The sequence below is a fragment of the Colletotrichum chrysophilum genome (assembly GCF_026319265.1).
Source record: "Colletotrichum chrysophilum strain AFK26 chromosome Unknown scaffold_138, whole genome shotgun sequence".
In the NCBI taxonomy this organism is placed as follows: Eukaryota; Fungi; Ascomycota; class Sordariomycetes; order Glomerellales; family Glomerellaceae; genus Colletotrichum; species Colletotrichum chrysophilum.
In genome coordinates this window covers 50,081-70,732 of record NW_026517425.1, presented here as the reverse complement: position 1 = coordinate 70,732, position 20,652 = coordinate 50,081, and the positions used below count along the sequence as shown (strand labels likewise).

At 53.6% G+C, this 20,652-nt stretch overlaps 5 protein-coding genes across 5 annotated transcripts; 1 reads left to right on the top strand and 4 right to left on the bottom strand.

The window, feature by feature from the left end:
* Positions 1 to 4,265: 4,265 nt before the first annotated feature.
* Positions 4,266 to 5,634, bottom strand: COL26b_011370 (uncharacterized protein; the record flags this gene model as incomplete). Its single annotated transcript, XM_053184041.1, has 3 exons — positions 4,266 to 5,016; positions 5,121 to 5,336; positions 5,555 to 5,634. 3 exons carry the CDS (start codon positions 5,632 to 5,634, stop codon positions 4,266 to 4,268), a joined length of 1,047 nt encoding a protein of 348 aa, XP_053032014.1.
* A 1,140-nt stretch (positions 5,635 to 6,774) lies between these two features.
* COL26b_011369 (uncharacterized protein) lies at positions 6,775 to 8,820 on the bottom strand (the record flags this gene model as incomplete). Its single annotated transcript, XM_053184040.1, has 3 exons — positions 6,775 to 8,494; positions 8,547 to 8,643; positions 8,697 to 8,820. 3 exons carry the CDS (start codon positions 8,818 to 8,820, stop codon positions 6,775 to 6,777), a joined length of 1,941 nt encoding a protein of 646 aa, XP_053032013.1.
* A 1,467-nt stretch (positions 8,821 to 10,287) lies between these two features.
* Positions 10,288 to 12,686, bottom strand: COL26b_011368 (uncharacterized protein; the record flags this gene model as incomplete). The annotated part of the gene is made up of 2 exons (XM_053184039.1): positions 10,288 to 10,873; positions 10,927 to 12,686. 2 exons carry the CDS (start codon positions 12,684 to 12,686, stop codon positions 10,288 to 10,290), a joined length of 2,346 nt encoding a protein of 781 aa, XP_053032012.1.
* A 1,084-nt stretch (positions 12,687 to 13,770) lies between these two features.
* Positions 13,771 to 15,542, bottom strand: COL26b_011367 (uncharacterized protein; the record flags this gene model as incomplete). Its single annotated transcript, XM_053184038.1, has 6 exons — positions 13,771 to 13,956; positions 14,018 to 14,348; positions 14,408 to 14,469; positions 14,524 to 14,830; positions 14,902 to 15,140; positions 15,213 to 15,542. The coding sequence occupies 6 exons, from the start codon at positions 15,540 to 15,542 to the stop codon at positions 13,771 to 13,773; spliced, it is 1,455 nt and encodes a 484-aa protein (XP_053032011.1).
* A 1,783-nt stretch (positions 15,543 to 17,325) lies between these two features.
* COL26b_011366 (uncharacterized protein) lies at positions 17,326 to 18,888 on the top strand (the record flags this gene model as incomplete). Its single annotated transcript, XM_053184037.1, has 7 exons — positions 17,326 to 17,467; positions 17,521 to 17,756; positions 17,817 to 17,915; positions 17,999 to 18,060; positions 18,109 to 18,454; positions 18,508 to 18,629; positions 18,699 to 18,888. 7 exons carry the CDS (start codon positions 17,326 to 17,328, stop codon positions 18,886 to 18,888), a joined length of 1,197 nt encoding a protein of 398 aa, XP_053032010.1.
* Between the last annotated feature and the right edge of the window lie 1,764 nt (positions 18,889 to 20,652).

The following is a 20,652-nucleotide window of genomic DNA, read 5'->3' as shown; positions in this document are numbered from 1 at the left end:
GGTAAGCTGTCCACGGTGCCAACGTGTAAACAATTGCGGGACAACCGGGCAGCAAATCAGATGGTGCTCTTCATCGGCCGGGACCAGCATATGCAGTACAACCGAAAGGAACCCCAGTTGAGATACGCTCCGCCAATGACGCTGTTCTGACTGGCTTGGCTCTGCATGGAGAAGCAGGCTGGGATGGATGCCAGCGACCCACACCCAGGCCAACGACCGCTTATGTCCAACCCCGGAAGGCACAGACAATGACCGATATAATTGCCGTCGGAAAGTATGATTAAATACATAAGGACCAGTCAAAAAGGTTTTGATTGAGATGCTGGAAGACGGGCTCTTTTAGGTGTGAAACGATGACTGGGGAAATGGTCAGCGGCCGGCGGAAAGATGGTCAGCATCGTGAGATTTGTGCAAATCGAGCTTGCTGGGATGACAATTTACAGAAGACTCTATCAGGTAACGACTGGGGGAAAAAAGAGGATAGTGACGTTCTTGCAAGCGAAATAGCCGAGAAAAATAAGTTAGAGTCTTGCCATCCGGGCGGATATCTATTGTGTTAGGACGCATACCTTAGTTCATTTAATACAAATATTTATTGACCCTATCGTTCCTGGTGTCCCTGTTGCTCGTGCTGTCTCTATCTTCCCTGCCGTCCTTGTCGTCCTTGTCGTCCTTGTCGTCCCTAATTGTCGTCCCTAATTGTCGTCCCTACTGTCTCTATAGTCCCTGATGTCTCTATCTTCCCTGTCCCTGTCTTTGTCGCTGTCGTCATCGTTGTTACCCCTATCGTCGTTTATGCCTACTACCCGCCTGGACAGCAAAACTCGTTACTTATACCCAAACATCGACAGTTAGTATGCATGGCTGGGTGTATCTTCAGCCCTCACAACAACCTATGCACGTTGAAATAATGGGTTAAATAGGGAAAGAAGAATAGTCAGTCATTACTTGACAAAGATAGTCGAAGGTAATAAATATGAAGGACGGAGGTGACTCACATATTTCCCCGTCAGGATCATACGAAAGTCGAAAACGTGTGTCCGCAGGCAGTATCTTGCCATACGAAAGTATAAGAAAGAAGTCAGAAGGAATGAAGCGGCCCAACCCCCGCCCTGAGGCTCTCAGAACCACGCCGCCCGGTCCTCTGGCCCAGCCCTGTATCAGAGACGGATGAGCAAGAGCAAAAACGCATAGAACATGCTCTGAACGCAGGTATACTAGTGACGATGTGCTTGATTCTGTTTCCCAAAAAGGGGTTCTGCATAGTGGCTTGAAACGTACCAGACATGCGCTACGTCCACGGCCGCTGCTTCGCAAATCAACTTTTGATTGTAGCCTAGGATTGCTTTATAGACTGAACTCGTTTCCGATAACTCGTGCGTCACTCAGTCAAGCTCTACTATTGATCCAAAATTGACTCGAGTTCAGGAATGTGGAGGGCGGGTACCACTATGGTCTTTACCCTGCTGATTGAGGCGTGGTCGTAGACGATGAGAAAGCTTAAACGAAAAACTGAGAGAAGGGAAAATGAAAAGCCAGACACACCCCTGAGGCTTTTAATCGTACTTTGACTCCTTCAACCGTTCAACTTCACTCATTCGAACGTGGGCTTGGCCAAACGAATCAAGAAGTCAGATTCTACAACACATCAGTTATTATCTACGCCAGGCTAAGTCTCTTGAGGTATTTTCCTGATTCGAGATTCCTTTATTCGATGATTTGCTGCCCAACAGCTCATCCTCCAGTGCCTTCATTCATCCCTCATGGCTGGATCGACTCAGCCCGCTCCGATGTCTGCCTCCAAGCTCCAAACCACTTCATCGCCATATGTCCCGGCCTGGAGTTCTCTACCACCGGAACTGCGGCGAATGATACTTGAAGTTCTCGCACGACAACTCTCTGGTTGGGGCGCCTGCGCTTCTGTTTGTCGGGAGTGGCAGGCTACACTGGAGAAAGAAAATTTCCGCCGGCTGAAAGTACAGATATCATGTTTGGATGACATGGAGACTGTGGTTGGTTTGAGGCAAGCACAGCTTGTAAGACATATATGGCTAAATATCGACCTGAAGCCATACAATTGCCGAAATTGTACGAGCATTGAAGGTTTCAATCAGTGTCGTGGAAACATTAGCATGGTTCAAAAAGCAATCGTGAAGCTTTTCTCCATCTTGTCTCAGTGGCCGGTAGTAGAGGGGGCCGAGCTGACGCTGGAGCTCTCCGTTCAGTCTCCAAGCGATAAGGAGCATTGGGCCAAGAACCTTCATTTTGGAGGTGGTGACGAACATGAGAACTCAGCAGCCGAATGGTCTGGGAATCAACCATTTCACGACCCTAAACATGGCTGGATAAATGGACGTCAAGTCCAGGCTCCTGGCGAAGGGGCTTTACTACGAATTTTCGAGCCCGTTGGAATCCTGGGGTTCAAAGAAAGCCTTCCTCAGGTTAATGCAGCAACACGATCCATACTTCGTCGGCAATGTCGAAGAAATATTGTGCCCCCAGCCCTGCGGTCTATATTCGATGCCCTTCCTCGGTTACAGTCATTGACTTTCGAGCCATGGCAATTTTGGAATAAGTGGGAACAGACGTTATGGGATTCTCGTAGGATATCATGCCTCTACCTGTTTATTATCTCTACTAACTACTCGCCATGCAGTTGGATACCCAAGGCTCATTGAATCACATTTGCCGCAAACACTGCAGCAAATATCGGTATTTGAAGAGACCAACGAAGGTTATGTTAGCTTACTTCAACATGGGCAACTATTCATTCATAGACCTGACAGAGTCCGAGTAACATCGCCCGCGGTCAATGCTGCTTTCGCCAAGAGAAGTCTTAATCTTGAGAAACTCTCCGTTGCATTCATGGTTGAAGCCTCGGACTTCTTCCAGTCATGCCAGCAAGACTGGGTTTGGAGCCATATGAGATCCTTGACCCTCACATCGAGGATGCTTACCCAAACAAGAAGTCTCGAGATACAAACTCTCTTGGAGAATGCTGCCACAACAGCACTTTCAATGCCACATTTACATACAATGGTCATTTGGAATGGTCGCAAGGGGGAAGCTTTCAAGTTCTTCTACCGCGCAGAGACTAGTCATACTCGTATTGGGTGGCGTGGAACATGGGATTTGAAGCTGAATCCAAGTGTTATCTGTGGTTGGCAGAGAGGTGCTGATAAACATACTCGGCATGACCTTCAAGTCGCTCCAGAACCTCTCATACTCAAAAGCATCGGCTCTCACGCTGATGCTATCGACCTCCTAGACTTGCCCTCGGAGGTTGTCCATCCGGTATCTTTACTACAGATGCCAAGAGAAAATGGATCGAGTTGGTATAAATATCAGAGATGAACAGGCTGTATTGATGGTGTCATCTAGCATAGATTATGATAGCCGTCTTTGACATCGAGAAGCTCTCGAGGTCTTGACCAAGTCACCATGCAGAGGAAGTTCCAACACGATTAGTTTTGTAGCTTAGGCACTTCATTAGCTTTGCGATGAAGCCTCAAGTGACACTACATTCCACAGTCGATACCTTCCTGCGGCAGACACGAGATCACGACGCGAAAGGAGAAACCTATTTGTAGAACTTCAAGAGACAATGTATTCCAGGCATCTGCCGTGACTCTACTCAACACCAGTGCCGTCGATTTCCCCGACTTGCCAGAGAAACCGCCCTCGCGTAACTGTGTGAATGGAGAAAACCCATCTGCCTGCCGTCGCCGCCAGCCTACCCGACCAGCCACCCCGACCCTTCTTCTGCTAGAACGTGATGCCATAATCAACCTGCACCAGTTCGGAAGAGAAAACCCCAGAACGCGTACCAAAAAGCACCTAGAACATCCCGGCAAGAAACAACAAACCACCGGTCAGATATACAAATCACAGTAAAAAACAACGACGACCACTTCAGCCAGACTAGAGCCCTTTGTTTTAGGGACAGACCAGCTCAAAGAGTTGCGTCAAGCGCAATACGGAAAACGAAGAGGTATCAGCCGAAGAGCCACGCGTGACGCCGATCAAAACGCCTCATAACGCCGCCCTCGAACGATGAAAAAATGAGGAAAAAGATATGCCTAAGCTTTGCGCGTCGATCTTCGCAGTATTGGAGTAGATGCGTGGATTGTGTCGCTGCTGCGACCCATGCCACGCCCGAATCCACGTGCACCCGGTGCGATCGGAGCCCTGGATCTGACGGGCAGGACAAGCTGAGGAGCGTCCATGGGAGGCAACTCTGCACGATCGTGACCTGAAGGAAGTCTCTACTTCTTCAAGACGGCGTCGTACAAGCTCACGAGGCCGGTGATGGCAGCGCCTGTAAGGATGCCCTTCCATTCGCCGTACAAAGCACCGTTGATGCGGTCGATCGAGTTCTCGTTAATCCAGCCGCCAAAGGTGACCTTCTGTCCGTAGACGACGAAGGAAATGAGAGCCTTTACGATGCTGAAGACGAGGGGATCAACATTGTACTCTACTGTCGTGAGTTCGGAGCCCTCGCGCCTCTGGGGGTGGCTAGCCGCGCTCAAGTTGTAGAAGTAGCCGAACAAGGACGGAATGAGAACGGATGTCAGGGTCCACAGGGAAACCGGGGACCAGAAGGACGAAGTCACGAACAGAAACGCGTCGGGCACGTAAACTGGGTAGAAGCTGGTGCCTAGCGCGGGGATAGCCGGGATAGTGAAGGCGTAGCGCAGGGGTAGAACCTCGGCGCGCAGATTCCACGCCTCGAACGCAGCAACGGTGAAGAGGATGGAGGTGACCGTTGACAGAGAGGAGCGAACGGCCTGAGTACCCTCCTGGATGCCAGATTGGTCGTACAATTCTGTGGCGCGTTCCCTGATGGCGACTGTATGGCGGTCGACAGCCTCAGCGACGTCGGCAGGGGTTGCGGGCAGAGGAATACGGCTGGCGAGAGAGAGGTTGCGGGCAGGCGTACGCAGAGCCAGGGCAGTCGAGGCCGCGGCGGGCTCTGGACTGGATGATGAAGCCTCCTCCTCTTCTTCAGATTCAGGCCTAGAGACGCGTCCGTTAGTTCGCGATCACGAGCGGGGACGCGCGAGTGGATTCCTCTCTGCAATGCGCATCGCGCAGCAGAGAGTCCGGACTTTGCGACTTACTCGGGACGGATCTCCTCGATGACTCTCGTAGTCCTGCGTCGCACAGACTTGACAACTTCCGACGAAGGAGCCTCCCTCTTGATGGGTGACCCGGCTGCCTTGGCGCGGCTCGTGTAGTAGGGAGTGAGCTTCGGCTCGGTAGAGAATTTGAACGCGTTTTCCGTGAGGTACTCATCGAGGGTAGCCTCCAAATCGACCTTCTTCTGGTTCTCGTATCTAAAAGGAGCAGGCCATTAGCCATGAGGGTTCGTGAGGGTGTCGTGCACCTGGTGATCTAGGGTGGTTCGACGCGCCTCGAGGGGTAGCCTTGCGCGACGGATCCGGCAGAACGCGATCGCGGCGCAAATCGCAGTCGAATGCGCCTTGCGCAAAGGCACGAAGCTCACGATAGACGCGAGCTGGCGCATGACGGAGAAGAGCAAAGATTCACGTACCCAGTAAGTCCGGTTAGCTCTGCGAGCTCGACCAAGTCGCTCTTGCGCTGGCGAACGAGCCACGGGTTTGCGCCCGACATGGTTTGGTAGTTGAAACGGCGGAAAAGGCGACTGAGATGGGTATCACAGGAATCGCGCAAAAGAAGCGACTCTAAATCTTGGAACGAAGAGATATTCTTGTACAGTGATTGGAGTGATGCAAGGGGAGAAGGGACCTTCCGGTTGTGATAATCGTGGGACGTGGAGGGGCAGATGGTGATAACGGACAACGGGTAGCTGGGCTGAGCTGAGCTAGGTTGTAAGGGTGTAGTGTGTGTGGATGAGCGAGTTGGTCGAAGCGTTGTTTATGTTTTTTCCCGTCCTCGACAGCGGGCCACTTTGTTGTTGTGGTGAGAGAGAGCAGCGGGATTTGGGGGGTTCAGAGGGACAGAAGGGTGAGGGAGGAGGAGAGGGGATGACGAGTGACTCGGGGCGAGTGCGCCTTCGTGCACTGAGACCGTGTACCTCCCTCCTGCCGTCCCGAGTCATCTTGAGGGCAATCGCAATCACACAGGGAGCTGGAGACCCTTTGGGGGGGAGGGGCCCCCCGGAGAAGTTCGATAGCGGGTGCATGTGCTGCAACAGCGGTGCGGGTGCTGCAGATGCTGGACGTTGCGACTGGCTTAGCGGCCCCCGGGAGCAGCAAGCACTGGCCAGTCATGACGAAAAGGGTGGGGCATTCTTCGCTGCTCATATCCACCACTGACGCGACGGCAACACGGGACATGAATGCGCCCTCCAATGGAGCTGTCCGAATTAGGCAAGAGCCATGTAAACAAACGGCATAGTCGCTGGCCACTGCTCTCGACTACTGGTGATCTCCCGACATGAGCCATCTGGGGACTTTGCCGGGATGATGCGTGCTTTTCAATAACAAGTTGCCCGATTCACCCCCTCCTCTTCACACCACCCGCGCGAAGAAGCCCGGGAAAGAACGTGATGACCATCAGCTAGCTGCCATGCCAACCGCGGGGTTTCAAGGTCAACATTGGCAGTTGCTTGACGCCAGATTCAGTATCATCCAATCATCGCTTTCAAATGACATGGTCTTGATACACTTGATAATCATTCTCTGACAGAAAGACAACTGCTATTCCAGCCATTTCTTATTGGTATGTTCACACATCTTCAACCTCAATAATGTACAGAGATACATCCAATCCTACCATAACCCAATCTACCTAGGCAGAGTCCACTAAATTTACAAACCTCTCCTTTCCCCTGGGCACGATCCTCAGCGGAACAGTCGTCCCATGCGGCAACTTCAACGTCAACATCGTGCTCGCCGTCTTCAGCGTCTGCCGGCACTTATCCTGCGCCTTCTTATACAACTTCGCCCGCTCCGCCTGGCTCATCGCCTCGACCTCGGCATCACTAGCCCACTCGTCCACCGCCAACTCGAGGCTGTACCGCTGGAAGATGACAGATAACGCAGCAATAATCTCTACCTGTGCAATGCGCCGCCCCAGACACGACCGTGGGCCGTCGGAGAAGGGCACGTACGACCCCCGCACCGGCCGGAACATCTTCTCGCTGGTGTCGGACCCCTTGTATCCCCCGTAGTCCTCCGTGTCACCACCCTTGTCCTCCGTCTGCTCGCCGTTGATGTTCTGTCGGTACCACCGCTCCGGGACGTAGTCGTTCAGGTCGTGCGCCGCGTCCGTGACCTTGCTCGGCTTCGACGGCCAGTTGCGCGGGTTGCGGTGCGCCGCCACCCCGACGATGGAGATGTGGGCGCCCCGCGGCAGCGCGTGCTTCTCGCCGTCTAGGGTCACGATGCCGTCGCCTTCGGGGTTGACCTTCTTAGGGATCTCTGTCACGGCCGGCGTCATGCGCAGCGTCTCGTTCATGCAGGCACCCAGCATCGACGCGAGCATGGCGTTGACCGTGCTGTCGTAGTTCCACGTGCTGGGGTCGCTGTCGCCAAAGATGCCGTCAATGTCTTTCTGGAGCTGTCGCTGGACGGCCGGGTTGCAGGCGATCTCGATGCAGCCAAAGTGCATGGCGTTCGCTGTCGTCTCGTGGCCGGCGACAAGCATGATGAAGGCGTTGCCGGTGATCTCCGACTTTGACAACTGGGGGATCTTTGAGTCCTTGCCCTTGCTGACGATCCCGTTGGCGCCTCCGTTGATCTCTCCCTCGCTGCCGTACTTTGACCGCACAAGCTGGCCCATCAGATCCATACCCGCGTCCCCGTGATCGCCCTTTTGCAGGTCCCCAATCTTATCTTGCATCAACGCGTCAATATACTGCACATAGTTGTCGTGCGAATCCATCGCAAGCTTCGTGTATTTGAACGGAAGCCTCTTCAGCAGCCACCGCGGAACCAGCAACAAGACCAGAATATGCTCCAACATCTCGGCAATCGCATCCACAAAGCTCATCGTATGTCCCGGCGGCGCCTCCAGAGAGCTATACTTGGTAAGCTTCGGATCTGTCCCCGCAGGCAGCACCTGCCCCGGCCAGAGCAGCCGCATGCCGAAGCCCACGTAGCTGATGATGTTGAGCGCGAGGCGCATGGTGTCGTGGTCCAGCGTCTCGATCGTCTTTGTGCCCTTGCCGTCCGCGCCGAGCCACTTTTGCGTCATGCTCTGCGCCTGCTTGATGGACTCGGCAAACACGAGGGCGGCGTTCTTCTCATTGAAGGTGGCGGAGGTGACCTTGCGGTGCATGCGCCAGGCGGCGCCCTCGGTGGTCAGGACGTTTTCGCCAAACTGCTTGAGGATCGCGTACGTCTCGACGAGCTTGGGGAACTTTTCGCGCTGCTGGGTGATTTGGTGGATCGCCTCGGCGCTGTCGGTTAGGATGAGGATCTGGAACGGGGAAACGATCATGAACGTCTCGCCGTGGCGTGCGAAGGGTTCGTGGAGGAGTTCGTAGGACCAGTTGGGAATTGCGACTCTGCTTTGGAGTTAGCATGACGAGGAGAGGACAAGATTGTCTTAGTACGAACTGTAGCCAGTTCTCCCACCATGTCTTTGGAAGGGTCTTGATGATGGGGAGCCAGAGTTTGTGTGTTAGCTGCCAAAGCATAGAGAATGGCGAAATAGCTGCGCATCCACAGTCAGTACCAGGCGAATCCCAACACATCGTGGACACATACGAGACACCACGTAAGGCAAGCCAGACTTCTTTGCCTCAGCTATGTTGCGCTGCAAGCCGGAGACGTAGGAGTAGACGCCGTAGGCGACCACCGCTCCGACGAGAGCATAGATGGAAGACACCATGATGTAAAATCCCACACACCAATGGCCTTTGGAGGAATCGAAGTAGCGACGTGTGCGATAGAGTGGGTAGCGGGGTGCTCGACAGAAGTTATAGGCAGCCGGTGGGTTAAATTCGGGTGCAATTGGCGGCAGCTGACCTCGGGCTCCTCTTCGTCCTCCCCTGGTTCGACCTCGAGAAGATTTAATAGTATGGAGAATTATGATCAGAAGGAAACAAGCACGTCACCCGGACACTGGAAAGAACAGAAGAAACATAAAGGAAAGATTTGACAGAAGAGTAATGGAAGAAACGAAAGAAAGGACAGAAACGTCCAAGCAAACACGGGACAAGCCCCCATTTGGCAGCAAGTGGGCAGGGGTCGTCAGCTCTGGTTTCGGAGTGCGCTCGACCCGAAACTAGCACAACCCCTACCCAATTGTTACGAACTTGAATGGGTAGCGTGAGCTTAAGCTCTATGGATCTCGTCGAGCGTGTTTGTTCCCTCTCTTGCTAATTATCCACATGTGATTCGTTGGTAGGGGAGAAGCTCAGAGAGATGACGATGGGCGAATCGATGATAGGTCGGGGTGTCAAGTCTCAGATCACCAGACTTCGACATTGGTCGGATGAAAGGTTCCGCGAGGCGGTAAACGGTTCCCGGCAGCAGATAGCCTGTTGTACTTCTGAAAACAAGAAACGAGCAGACTAACAGAGAGCAAACATGCATCGGCAATGACAACTTGATGAATCAGAGACTCTTGGAAAAAGTGTTGCCCTGCAGTAGACGCCCACCATTGTGTAACACTCCGCCAGTTGGTTCCCGGCGGGGCGGATCCGTCAAGTGGGTCGCGTCACAGAGGGCGCGGCGAGTCCCCATTGGCAGCGGGAGCTCACCCCCATGCATCCTCAGGGAGTCAAAATCTCCACGCTTGCCGCGGTAGGCAAGGTTTGCCAGCGACCGAACTGCTTTTCTCCCGGCATGAGCAGGGCTCGACGTTCTTGTCCTCCCAAGGATCCGATAAACGAGAGACACGAGACGACCGAGAACGCAGTCCTAAAAAGCTGTATTCGTAGGTAGGGTTCCAGAAGCGCCACCTCCGTGACGGTGGACATACACCTACAACTTGATTCGCCGAGGAGACAAGGACGGCGCATGCACGTCAACTCAACCTCTAAATTTCCGAGTACATGTCTCGGCACCGCCCGACGCAGGACCGCGGCACAGCCTGTCTCGACTGAGACCGGCGTCGCGAACCAAGAAAAAACAAGTGGTCACTCGTGCCATTGCGGCGATGTGGTTGCCATATTCTGTCTCTTCTCGATTGCCGACGCAGGAAAGTAATTCTACGTCTCGTAACCCAATGCCTCGTCAGTCATACAGTCTGTGATTTCTAGTCCTGCCATGCTCCCGCCCGAAAAAAGAAATGCAGGGTATCAAAGCCCCCATCCAGTACCATAATTAAACCAACGCCCAAAGCAAATCGCCCTCAGTGCAGTCCAAATTGCCCGCTAACCCCTTCGAAGCTGGTGATTGTGCCGCCCAACGACTTGGAGTCGCCATAATACCGGAAGCGATATGTTCCTGCTTCCACATCCCCTTCCGTCTCCCACGTAATCTCCACCTCACTGGTGGCCAAGAGATCACTCATTCGCTTCCAGTGGAATATCAGACTCCAGTCCTGGTCGTCTCGAACAATGTCCCACTTCTTAATTCCGCCAACATCGATGACGAGACGCTCGACAGCAGCGTAGGTTCCTTCAAGACGCAGGTTGTTCCGGGGATTGGCTCCGACAAATGTGGCACGCACCACATCGCCAATCGAATACTTCTGTTCCACGTCCTTCTTCACGTCGCCGAAACTGCGGAGGACTGGTGTGCCGTCGCGGACAACGCCAGTAATGAAGCTCAAGGAACGGTCGCTATTGTCCGGAGGGTATGGACGCCCGGCGTGCGACGGCGGCGTCTTTGCTGATGAGGCGCCCAGCGTGGGCAGGTAAGTCAGAGTGCGATTGATGTACGCGTCCAACGTGTAAGGTCCATACAACGTTGATGCACCTTCGTATCTTTGAATGCTGTGGGAATCGTTAGCAGCGGCGGACAACATGTCACGACATCCCACACTTACCCATATTCCTGTTGAGTTGTGATGTAGTGGGTATAGCTGTTCGCCGGTCCACCGATTACCACAATAGGTTTGAGTGCCGTTTCATCACTGAATAATGATTCGGCCTCGCCCCTGACGGCATCTTTCCAACGACGTCCTGCCATGGTCGATGCCTCGCCTGGGCTGACAATGATTACCAACTGGCCGACTCGGAAAGCTTGAATGTCAACAATGTTGGGTGTCCACTGGTACGGGTTGAAAACCTCGCCCACGTCCAGCAGGATTGGTTTAGGAGAATGACAAGCAAGCTGATCTTGGGTCGGGGCTTTCAGCAAGCCAGAAACGACCTTCCACAATGGGGATGTGTTTGAAGAGTTCGAATCGTGCTGGGTAAAGTCAAATGCGCCAGGCCCGTCAGAGGTTCCGGCAGCGAACGAGTATCCGAGTGCCGCAGGACAAGTCCGCACCTCAGTGCCGTTGGGGAGCTCGAACTGGAAGTCGGACATGTTGTGGAAAGTGTGGAACGACTTGACCCACGATCCGCGTACTCGCTTAGCATTGTCACCCATTTCGTCATACAGCCTCCTGGCGGCATCGAATTGTCTTCTGCCTATTTCGTAGCAGGACTTGGCTCCGTTATCCTTCTCTCGGAAGAACGGGCCTCGGGCGTGACACTTTTGGCTCCTGCCGTCACCGCAGGTGCTGGTCTTGAAGTCGCATTGCGAACCACTGCCATCTTCGCACCAAGCGCCGAGAACGTTTGGACTGACATCCCCCATATTGGCCTGGGAGAAGCCGGCGATGAAATTCGACGTTACGTGATCTTGCCCACGGACACTTTTCTCAAAGAGCCAAGCTGCCACGCCTTTGTTGTCTCCCGAAATCAGAGTGTTGTTGCCGAGCATCGACGTGCCGTGCGTAGGAAACCACGTCAAAACAGCAAGGCTCTTGCCATCTGATGCTCTTTGGAACTTGAGCAATGTCAAGTCCTTTTCGACAGAGCCGTCTTCTTCGGCACTAATGTTGTACTTGGCACGTTCCTCCTCAGGATTTGCCATGTACGCATACAAGCTTCGGTTGATGTTGGCGCCCTTGACTTTGGTAGTTCCAACGCTGAGATGGCCAGGCACCAAGCTCTCGTGGGCACGCTTGATGGCGAGCAAAGTGCCGTCAACGATAGCCCGGTAGCTCTGCTTGTCAAAGCCCTTGCTGGTGATTTGTGGCAGAAGATAGTTGAGCCAAGCACCCGGTCCAGAGTGGGAGTGTGTCCCGGTGAGAGCTAGATTGTGATGGCCGTACATGGAATACTCATAGCCAAGGTCTGCAAGGCCATGCAAAACGCCATACCGGACCGCGGTGTCCCCGGACTGTGTGTCTAGAACGACATAGATGAATCGATCGTCCGGTTGATCGACGCTTCCGATGATGAAAGCACGAGCATAGAGCCTCTGGCGAAGGCCGGTTCCAAGCTGTTTGGGATCTGCATATCCCATCATGTTGATCTCCACAACCGGACCGGTAATATCTGCGCGACCAGCGCCAAGAAGATAAACATCGTTATCTGCATCGACATTTGCAGTGTTGAGCTTGCCAGGAAGCCGTTTCGAATTGCCGAAATAGAGGTAGGTCTGCAAGATGAAGTTGACGATGATCAAAAAGGAAATGACTGGCCAAAGCCGGATTAATAAGGAAGTTCCTGAGGATTGCTTCCCTGCAGAAGCTCTTTGAGCCACAGCCGTCGGAACGGCCGGGCTCTTATCCAAGCTCTGTCTTGCCGGCATTTTGAGTCTCTGCCGATGTGAAGGTGTTGTGTCACTCAAACATGGGGAAACGAAGTGAAGTTGGATGGAAGAAACGGATTACGGGATGCAAGGATCTGAGCGTTCAGCTCAACGTGAACGCGCGGAGGGATCATTGTGCGACACGGAAGTGTCGGCCGGACTTGAGTCCATGTCTTGGGGGAAGCGCGGGCCAATGACGCACTTTCCCACTGAGGTTGGCTGTGACGGAAATTGTTAGTGCTAGCGCGCAGCGGCATTCGGGCACTGCCAGATTGCCCTGTGGAGCACAAACGCTTAACCCAACGTCGCTGCTTCTTGCTGCATCAGCTCCCGGCACAATATTGGATGAGGAAGCTGCATCCATCCACACCTGCCAAGCCCGTGAATGGGGTGATTAATACTACGGAAGTTCAACTGTATGGTAAGAGCAGAAAACAACCTGAATAACCTACCTCTCAGACCGGGCCCGGCTCAATCCTCGGAGGATGTCGCCCGTCGCGATGGCCTTAGTTCGAACGCCCTAAAGCACGACGTTTTGAACCATTTTCAACTACGAGGAAAAAAAAAAAAAAAGGTCAGAGGCCTCAAAACTCATCATATCAAAATCCAAGAAGCAACCCCCATCGCCGAGGGCTTATGAGCGCCCTTTCAATCAATGTGCGATGATTGGCTGCGCCGGTGAGCACTATAGACGCGCGAGAGTCTATTAGTTTGGTCCCTACTTATTACAACGCCTCTACCACAATCATGGTTTCTACGGTCGTAGTCATCTCTGCCGTCGTTGTCGTCTGCTATCGTCTCCTCCACTATAGTTGTTGTCAGCTCTGCTGTCATTATTACTTCTACTTTGGTCGGCTGTCTAAACTTCGAGTATGTTCAAACATGGGAAACATGTTCACAAAGACACGTAAAAGATAGGTGGTCTCAATAACACCGATTAAGCAAGTACTGAGCATTAAGGATACTATCAACAGGGAAATAAAAGGTTCAGCAACGAGAGAATAACAACAAAGTCACATTCTCCATAGTCACATCAGAGCTGTATGTCATCACCACACTGCCATATCAATCCGTCGTTGTCCCTTCAGTAGTACTTGGGGTTCTCGGGATCGGTGAGGTCGAAAATGACGGAAGAATGAGGCCGAGCACCACCACGGTCGCGGGTGAAGATGCTTTCGAAATCGATCGTTCTGTTGAAGCTGAGCCCTCCGTTGGGGAGAATGTCAATCCAGTGGCCCTTGTAGTCCCCGGGGGTGTTGACAATCGAGATCTGTTTCAGTCAAGGTCAGCTTACAATTCATCGGATATTGCCCTATTGGAGAGCCACTCACATCGCCGCCCTGGACGAAGTATCCGGTAACAAGCAGGTTCTTCTTGTCGGGGCTGATCTTGACGTAGTGCGGCCCGATGATGGGCTGCGTCTCGTTCGGGTCGTCGAGCCTCTTGACGTTGTTCAAGTCTGAGATGTCGAGCGCCGCGACATGGTTGCCGAGTGTGATGGTGAAGTACGCCAGCTTGCCGTCGTCGCTGATATCCGAGTAGATGGCCAGGGAGTCCTTCGCCTTTGAGCCGAGGTCGTAGAGCAGCTCGGCGACGCCCTGCTTGCCGGACGAGTCGCGGCGGAAGGGATAGATGATCCAGACTTGGCCTGGGCCGACGGCGCTGGAGAGGAAAGACTGTCAGTGATGGCCTTGTACGGAGACGAGAGGCGGGAAACTTACGTTGCGATGGCAGCGCTTTCGGGATTTCCTGGGATGAACTTCACATCTTGAATGCCGAGTCCCTGCAGAAGGACGCGTTAGTCTGGGTCTAAGATTCTCGGCCAAAGGGGGCTCACGTTAGGGATGGTGATGGTCGAAATGATCGTCCGGTCAGACAAGTTCCACAGCCTTAGCGTGCTCGCCTTCTGAATACCCAGGGTCGGCTTGAGGATGGTGATGGGAACAACGAAATCAGACGTCAAAATGATGCCCTTGTTGAAGTCCACAGCCAGACCGTGGGGGCTGAACTGCTCGCCAAGGATGTTCAGCGTGCCAGCAACATCCTCAGGCCATTCGTGAATAATGTCTCCCTCGGCATTTGTCTCGACAAGGCGACCGGGGGAGGTGCCTACTGCGCTACCCATGTATGTGATGAAGAATCCACTAAGCTAGTCAGCGACTTGTCGCAGTGGGAGCTATGAGAAGAGACACATCATATGGGGAAAAAAACTTACCCCTCAGGCTTAGCTCTGATCTCGTCCACGATAGAGCTTAAAAGAGCACGGTTGGACTTCTTCAACTTGGGGGCATACGGGTTCGACACGTCAAAGTAGAAAGCCGTATCCTGGGTCTTCAACAGTGAGAGAAGTCCACCTCCGATGAGGGTCTTGCCATCGAGTGAGCTTCCCAAGTGATGAGGCGAGTTGCCACTGGTAGGGACATCGGTGACGGTGATGATTTGCCCAAACGTATCCTGGACGCCCAAAACAGTCAATACTTTCAAACCCTGACAGATCGGACAGGGGAGAATATGGGGGTTACGTACGTCGTCCAGACTGGCAGTCACCAGGAAGTCTTTGTGAATGTTGTCACCTGCCCCAGTCCAAAAGTATCCAATTTTCTTGGGCTTGATGTTGGCACCCGTGAAAGGGGGGCTATCAATGGGAGGCGTGGGGATCTGGAGAATAGGAAGGGGCGGCGCGTTGGAGGCAAGAGGCTCCGTAACGCCTGGGATGGAGGGAATCAAAGGAGGCAGGCTGAGCCCTAGTGGAGATCTCTTGCTGGCGGGGGAGTGGTCGTTGGCGTTGACAGGCCCTCCCGCTACAGGAGAGAGCAATACCCCCGCGAGCGCTGCAAGAGAAAGCTTGGAGAGCATGGCGACAGACGGAGACGACAGATGGGGAATGCTTGATTGATTGAGGAGGGCTGATGAGGCCTGCTTGGTGATGCTGCTCTAAGTCTTTGAAGAAGGAGCAATCCCGTCTGATTCTTATACAAGATTGTTCGTTCTGTTCAATAGTCGAGATATCTACTACTTGCAATCTGTCGTCCCGATCAGAACCACCAACCTCCCTTGGAAATCGCATCATGAAGCCAATAAAGCTCCTCATCCGCGCCGTCCAAGACGAAGAGACTTTTTTGGTCGTGATATTCAGAGTTGTAATCCACCTAGCCGCGCAGCGCGGCACATAGCTGAGAATGACTTTTCCAAAACATTCAGACGATGTCCATCGCAATATGACAGCCGCCATAGACACCGCCAGAAGTGAGTTTGGAGATGTCGCCATTTCGACCAACAGCGGCAAGTCTGACTTCCGAAGATGCCAAGATGCCCAAAACGAAGACCTGAACACAGGATTGTCTCAATTCGGCAGTGGACTCACACACAAGGTCCCAAGCCCCTGGTATTCGCGGTGATCATCAAAGACAAGAGCAGGAAGGATCGTCGGCCAGCATTAGACGGTAGTCACGCGCATGCTTAATTTTATGGCTGAAAAGAAGCAGAATTAGAAAGACTTTGGATTGAGATGAGACTGTCGATCAATGCCTGTGGGATCCAGAGGAACATGCTTAGGTTGGTTGATGATTCCAATAGCTTGGGATGGCATCATGCCCCACGAATCATAGACTCTTGAAAGAGTCCGTGTCTTTAGCGGCAACTTACTATCTAGATCGAGGCTGAGAGACAAGGGAGACTGAGACAACCTGCTTTGATAATTACCATATTCTTGGGCTACGATAATTTAATGTTGTGAAATCAAGCTCAAAAGAGAAACTTGGAGTTTGGACAGCACACTAGTATTTGATGGCCTCGATCGAAGACGATGGTAGAAACAATGACAATAATAGCGGCGAGGACGATGGAAACGACGGCGACGACGACGACGACGACGACGTTAAGGTAGAGTATAGCCACAGGAAAAATGGGCGATCTCTCGGAGAAAGTAGCATGACGACCTTTGCAGTGCACGTGTCGACCGGCGCTTGTTGAGTCGTGAAGAGCACATGCTACTCAAACACACCTTAACAGCATCAAAAACGAAAGAAACAACAATGGCACCCCCACCCCAAAATTCATATAAGCCAAGAAACAAAACAAAATTGCCGGTCAAACTAAGCTTTCCAAGCTAACACGATCCGGCCCCATAGCGATCGGCGCGCCTGACCGGTGCAGGTGCAGCCCTCAAGCAACCTCCCCTCCCCCCACGCTTTCCTTCGATGTCGTGATCTTCGGAGAAATGTCGAATGGCCGGGGTCAACACCACCAAAATTCCTCGTTCAAAGACAAACCTCTCGACGATCACGAAGCTAGAGCTGCAGCACGAAAGAGATATTGGCGACTCAAAATTACCAGGTAGCATCAATAGTTCAATGTCGTCATTGCGAGAGGCACAATGCCGCAGACCTGCTGCTGCCGAGTTGTAAGACGCCATGGCTTGGCTTGAACGTGATGCGCCGTGTGGTATTCCGCCATCGCCGGCGGGTATGCTGTGTAATAACAGATTCAGAGACGGAAGGCCGTAAAAGTTGCGGTTGTATAAAGGCAATGCTGAGACGAGCGCAAACCTCCCTTTCTTTGAACGTCACTCGACTCTGGGATAAACAGTTGTCACTCGTGTCTTTGCGCCGGTTTTCAGTCACTCGTTGTAGCGTTCATCATGAGACTCCTCCAAGCTTCCCTGCTGGGCTTCGCAGCGATCGCCTCGAGCACCAACGCGGCACCCCAGAACGAGAAGCGAGACGCGCAGTTCAACGTCGGCCAGCCCATCGACGCCAATGGCAAGGGAGGCCCGATCCTTGGTAGGTTGTCTCCTCCAATACCTCGAATACCTCACTGACACGGGAGAGCACAGGCGGCACCAACAACCAAGTCGACAGAGACAACCCGGACAACCTCGGCCAGCAGCCGACTGACAACGGGGTGGTGCCCAACCTCAAGTGGAGATTCTCCGACTCCAAGACCCGGATCCTCAACGGAGGTTGGGTCCGCGAGCAGGTCATCCAGGATCTGCCCCAGAGCCATGACATTGCGGCTGCCCAGCAGCATCTCAGAAAGGGGGCCATTAGAGAGCTTCACTGGCACAAAGTGGTATGTCCATCCCACAATCCTCCGGTGCGGAGTGATGTGTTAACATTGCGTGGCGGACAGGCGGAATGGGGCATCGTCTACTCCGGCTCCGTGCTCGTATCGGCAGTCGATGAGAACGGCAGGTACCAAGCTGAGAAGCTAAACTACGGAGATATCTGGGTACCTATACACTCCCCTCCATACTCAGATGTATACTCACGGGATGAAAGTACTTTCCGAAGGGGTTGCCACACACAATTCAGGGGCTCGACGATGAGAACGAGTACCTGCTTGCGTTTGACGAGGCCGACTTTGACAAGATCGGGTGCGTACTCCCTCATTGCAAGCGACGACTCTGCTGACATTGCAAAAGCACAACCTTCAACATCGTCGACTGGCTTGCTCACACACCTCGAGACATCTTGGCCAAGAACTTTGGCGTCGACCCTTCAGTCTTTGAGAAGCTGCCGTCCACCAACCCGTACATCTTCAACGGCACCATCGCCACCCAGAACGTGACTGCCGGCGCCAATGGCTACCTTTCAGGCAACAGCTCCTTCGTGTATCGCACCCTGGAACATCCAGCGGAAGTGGTACCCGGCAACGGCGGCGAGTTCAGAAAGATAGACTCGACCAACTTCCCCATCAGCAAGACCATCGCCGCAACGTTCGTCACTTTGAAGCCGGGAGGTCTGAGAGAGCTTCACTGGCACCCAAACGTAAGGGCGCACTCCTGTCCGGGACTCGGAACTGGGTTTCTAACACTTCCTAGGCCGAAGAGTGGCTGTACTTCCACAAGGGCGAAGGCCGCGCCACCGTCTTCATCGGCAACGCAGCGGCGCGGACGTTTGACTTCTCCGCGGGAGACACGGCCGCTTTTCCCGACAACTCCGGGTGAGTCAGCCCCTCTTTTCCGTGGGCGCCGTGCCGGATTCCGTTACTGACGAAAGATATGCTCCGCAGACACTACATCGAGAACACTTCCGACACGGAAGACCTCGTGTGGATCGAGCTGTACAAATCAGACAGGGTCGCCGACGTTCCTCTTACCCAGTGGCTCGCCCTGACGCCGCCGGAGATTGTAGCTCAGACCCTCAAGGTTCCGATTGAGTTTGTCCAGCAGTTGAAGAAGGAGAAGCAGATACTGATCTAGACCATTCGGTGACGGTTGAAGACAGGGATGGTTTCTCGGAAAGCTCGGTGTGACGATTCTTCTTCAGACGGCGCAGGCCATGTAATACTTGTTGGTAGCCGCTTAATACTTAATTCATGGGACGCATCTGCTGTGACAGCTCGCGAGTGCGTGTAAGCGGACCATCATCACGAGGTCAGGATGGTAATCCAACGATTCATGTCTGGCGCTTGTACATGCATGCAACGAAGGCTGATAAGCGGGGTATCAATAACGAACGGGGCCTCGGCCGGGAGTGAAAAAGGCATGCTGTCCCCCAAAAATCCGAAAGCATCTCCAGCTCCAAGTTTCCTTTTGAGGCCAGACGAGACGGGAATGGCGGGCTTCGGTAGGATGGCAGCATGCGCATGCAGGCTACCCTGGGGACCGGAGCGGGAAACTCTATCAGCGGCTAGCGGCGTTGGGCCAAGCGTGGGCACGCCGCTGAACCAGCAGGGGACTGACGGCTGTCAAGTCTTGACTGTGCAACACCAACCACGCGGGATCGTATGATGGTCGTAGTCTTGCGGCGGCAGATGGAGCCATGGGCGAAAAGAAGGGTAGCAGAAGCATCCCATTGAGTGCGGGAAGACATGAAAAGAGCCCCGGCCACCATCGCTACGAAGTTTCTTGTGCTTCTTCGTGCTTCATGGGGTGGCCTCGGCGAGGACGGCAGTCTGACTTTTGCGACTTAAGGTGGTGTGAGTGGGAGAGAAAGAAAAGAAAGCTGGATGGTAGGCTAAGCTGCCCCTCGTTCATCGAGGTTGTGAAGAGCGGCACTTGCTCCCTGCGCATCACGAGAGGGCAACAAGTCGAGACCACCTTGGGGGCGGAATGCGGGGGAAGATAGCATTGACCGAGGGGGTTTTCAAAGTCTTGGAGGCCGGTTGATGGTGTCTAGCAGGACTTGTAAGTCGACGAGCTCTGAGGTGGTTTCGTCGTTTGACCATTCTCCACCGTGGCACGGCAGGGATGGCCGTTTTACGTCACTTGGGAGTTTGGGTGCCATATCAGCGTTGAGGATCATCCCCTCCTTCGACTAGCTGTCGCACCTGTGAGTGCCGTCTTCCAGGTAAATGCTGATAAGAAGTGACACCAGTCGAGTGGCCGTTTGGCATGGTGAAGGTGAGAGCTCGGAGCTTGGATGTGTGGCCATGATAGCGTTCCCGGATATGCGAGCCGCGGGGCAGCCGCAGGTACCACGGACGGCCCAAATGGGCCCAACGAGTGTCCGGCATCAAGGCCATGTAGATCGGGTGGCCAATACAGTCATTCAAGACCCTGAGGATCTTCAGGGAAGGACAAGAGAATCAACGTGCGAAATCTTGGAATCCTTCTTGGAATCCTGTGTCTCGGTGGGGGCCAGCGAAAGCTGTTTGGCTGATCCGAGAAGGGCGTCATGGCAGATGCGAGCTGCAACGAGTCCCGAGAACGCAGCTCATCCTTTCCCGTTGGAGACGGGGGCTTGGTGGTCAAGTGACCAACTGGAAGATTTCCGGTAGGACGGAACGTCGCGGTGCCAATGGCCGGGGACTTGCTGGCATCGGTCGAGAAGAAGAGCAAACGGCCCATTGAAGCGCGACATTGGCCAAAGAATGAGTCGTGAGCGCGCGTGTTTGTGTTGTTGTTGCTGTTGCTCAGACAAAATGCCTTGTGGAAAGCATCTCAGACCAATGGGGAGGATGCAAACAGACGATGGACCGAGAAAGTAAAGACTCAGGCCAGGTCAGGTCAGGACAGCACCGT